We start from the raw sequence: 3501 nt of genomic DNA, 5'->3' as shown, positions 1-3501 counted from the left end.
TAATAATAATAATAATAGAAAATAAAAAATAATAATGATAAAATAACAAACAATAATGATAGTAATAATCCCTTACCATCAAAGAGTAACCATGATACTACTGGTGTTGGGTGTGCATCTTCATTCACTACACAATCAATCAGGACTCGAGTGCCAAAGGACATGCAGACATTGACTCCAACCTCCTCGTTGACAAATGATTGACCTCTTTGATCCAAACAAGAAGATGAATCCGGTATATCTTGTCTTGAAGACTGTCTGATAACAGTTGGAACTAGGAAAATAATAATAATAATAATAATAATAATAATAATAATAATAATAATAATAATAATAATAATAATAATAATAATAATAACAATAACAATAACAATAATGATAATAATAATAATAATAACAACAAAAACAGCAATAATAATAATGATACAATAAGTTAGGATAGAAAAGGAGAGAGAGAGAGAGATGAGGACAAAGTTTAGTGATGAAATATAACAATTGTTAGTAATAATAATAATAATAATAATAATAACAATATCAAGACTATTCACCTGATACTTGAATAGTAATATTCCCACTATCAGATCCAGCTTCATTAGCAACAAAACAAGAATAGACATCACTGTAAGCTCTTGAGACATCAGTGAAGCAGAGTCTGGTCCCATTGTCCTGAATAGTGATACACACATCACTAATATCAATTCCTTCATGTTCTGTTCCTTCTAGTGAGAGACGCCTCCATACTATCTCCTCTGCTGGAGGTGAGCCAAGGCTAGGCTCACATATGACGCAGAAATCAGTTCCAGCCTGGACTGTAACATTAGTCATTTGATTGACACTCACCACACTCCCATCATCTAGGATTTCGCCAACGTTAGTGCTGGAATCGGGAACATTAGGAGGACCTAGTAATAATAATAATAATAATAATAATAATAATATCGTATAGCACTTTAATTTAATGGAGTTTTATTGGTGGTTTGCAAGGTGAATCACCAATATTAAAACCACCAGTCATTAATGCGCATGCTCAGTAATGCACGTGTACACAAAAATCGCCAAATTAAAAACCACCAATTACAATTTTACAGCAAAATCACCAAAATAAAGTGCTATACGGTAATAATAATAATAATAATAATAATAATAATAATAATAATGATGATTCTTACTAATGAAGCTCAATCTAGATAAAGCAAAATTAGTTCCAAACTCATTAGAAACTGAACACTCGTAGGCCCCATCATGATTATCTGTTGGATTAGCAATCTCTATTCTAAAGACACGCCCCATGGCATCAGACCCAGTCAACTCTTGGGTATCTTTATACCAGGTATAGGAGGGGGCGGGGCTACCCTAATTAACAGTTATTAATAGTAATAAGTTATTAATCGTTGTAAATTAATGGTTATTAATAGTTAATTTATAACTATTAATTACTTCTAATCAAAAACTGTCAATTTATAACAGTTATAAGTAATTAATAGTTATAAATCACTGGTTATTTATTACTGATTATTAATAATTATTAATTAATTATTATTAATTAATAATTATTAATAGTTATTAATTAATTAACTTACAGTAGCATTACACTCTATGTTAATAGTAGTCCCAGTCACTACTCTTGCAGTTTGTCCAATGTGAAATGTAAACTCAGACGTTGGCCGAGACTCACCCTCTGGCAATGGGGCATTAGTGACTGGACCAGACACCTGTAGTATCATTGGAGGAGCTACACAAATAAATAAATAAATAAATAAATAAATAAATACATAAATAAATAAAGTAATAAATAAACAAACAGTTAAAGAAATACATAAAATTAATAAGCAAACAAATAAATAAATAAATAAATAAACTAATAAATAAATAAAGAAATAAATAAAGTAATAAATAAACAAATAGTTAAAGAAATACATAAAATTAATAAGCAAACAAATAAATAAACAATAAATAAACTAATAAATGGCTTACACATTACAACTATCCCAGTACAGGTCGTCTCATTCCCATTCTCATTAAAGGCAGTGCAGCAGTACTGAGTATTGTCATTGTTCTTAGCGTTCAAGATACTGAGTGTCCCGTTAGCATTAACACTGAAATCACTGATTATCCCATTGGATCCAATCATCACTGAATTGAAACTAGAGAGGAAGAGAGAAGGTTAGCTAATGTTGCTTAGATATAAATTTATGTGGCTTAAATTTTTTTGCAAATAGACTATAAAATTTATTTTACGGATGTTATTTTTGTAACTGCACCTTAGCTTAGTAAAGAAGTATTTTTTAAAAATTAAATTTGCGAAATAATTTGCAGAAATTTTGAGCTACACATATTATTATTATTATTATGCTCCATAAATAAGTGCATTATCTTACGATACGGTTGGACGAGGAGTTCCAAGTGCACTACATGAAAGTATTGAGTATCCATTAGCTGGTATCCTCCTATTACCGGTGATAGTAACGTTAGAGGGGCGAGCTGGAGCTAGACAATTAGATATTTATTATTAATACAGTATAGTCGGAAAAATAGAGTGTTTAAAATTGGTGAATTGGCTCCCTGGGGGGCTAAGATTTTGGTAAAATTTTGAGCATAATTATACAGAAGTGAAGACATAAAAAATTAGGAAAATGAACCCCAAATTACCACAATTAATTGACTCCACCAAATATTCAGATTACTATTATTATTATTATTATTATTATTATTATTATTATTATTATTAATACTCACTTTCAAAACAGACCATTGACATTCTTGTGAAAGTTTGAGAGGTACTAGTTACCCTAAGACGGCAGGCATACCTAATGCAGCTGCCACTAGGATTGCTGCTAAGAGAATGTGTCAAGAAATCAGTATCTGTAGCAGAGCCTCCATTAATGGTGAATGTTTTTGTACCATCACTCCCTTCAGCATTAGGACAGAACACTCTTACAGTGGATACTCTTGAAGCATCCACTCCAATGTAGTTGAGACCAATACCAACATCCAGTACAGAGGGATCAGGATTAGGAGGGACAGGACCGACGACAATACCTGGAATGGGCAGTAGATAATAACTGATCATGTAGACTGTGTATCAGGTAATGTAGTTAAAGTGGAGACTTTTCTCCTTTTCATTTTTGGCGAAATTCGGCCAGCAAGCTCCTGTGCTATAGTACAGGGACTTTGACCCGATTTTTGAACAACTTAAAAAATTTGTAAAAAAATGAAAGCTATAGAGTGAATACCCAATAGTATGACCATTCAACCTTTGAATGCGTACAGATATGAACATGTACAGTCACATGAAGGTACATGTACTGTTTACTGGTTAGAATATAATATTATTAAATGTGTACATTATTTATTTATTTGTTATAACAAGAAAATATTATGCAGGGCTGTCACCTGAGTGAAGCCCTTCCAAAAATTTTTTATCAGCCGAGAGCTCTAAGGGAAAATTCCTACAGAACTGACATATCTATTCAATCCTTTAAATAGCAGTCAAACTATGTG

At 31.5% G+C, this 3501-nt stretch overlaps 1 protein-coding gene across 1 annotated transcript in view; it reads right to left on the bottom strand.

The window, feature by feature from the left end:
* Positions 1–3501, bottom strand: part of LOC100636160 (uncharacterized) — a 26633-nt gene that overhangs the window by 3816 nt on the left and 19316 nt on the right. Inside the window, exons 7-13 of the mRNA XM_011406594.2 lie at positions 2737–3039; positions 2379–2487; positions 1975–2144; positions 1581–1732; positions 1170–1353; positions 549–902; positions 77–274 (exon numbers count right to left, since the gene is read on the bottom strand). Coding sequence (XP_011404896.2) covers positions 77–274; positions 549–902; positions 1170–1353; positions 1581–1732; positions 1975–2144; positions 2379–2487; positions 2737–3039 — 1470 coding nt within the window. The remainder of the gene's footprint in view (positions 1–76; positions 275–548; positions 903–1169; positions 1354–1580; positions 1733–1974; positions 2145–2378; positions 2488–2736; positions 3040–3501) is intronic.

This window comes from Amphimedon queenslandica, unplaced genomic scaffold (assembly GCF_000090795.2).
Source record: "Amphimedon queenslandica unplaced genomic scaffold, v1.1 AMPQUscaffold_13328, whole genome shotgun sequence".
Taxonomy (NCBI): Eukaryota; Metazoa; Porifera; class Demospongiae; order Haplosclerida; family Niphatidae; genus Amphimedon; species Amphimedon queenslandica.
The sequence above is the reverse complement of the archived record's forward strand: the minus strand, read 5'-3'. Positions and strand labels throughout refer to the sequence as shown.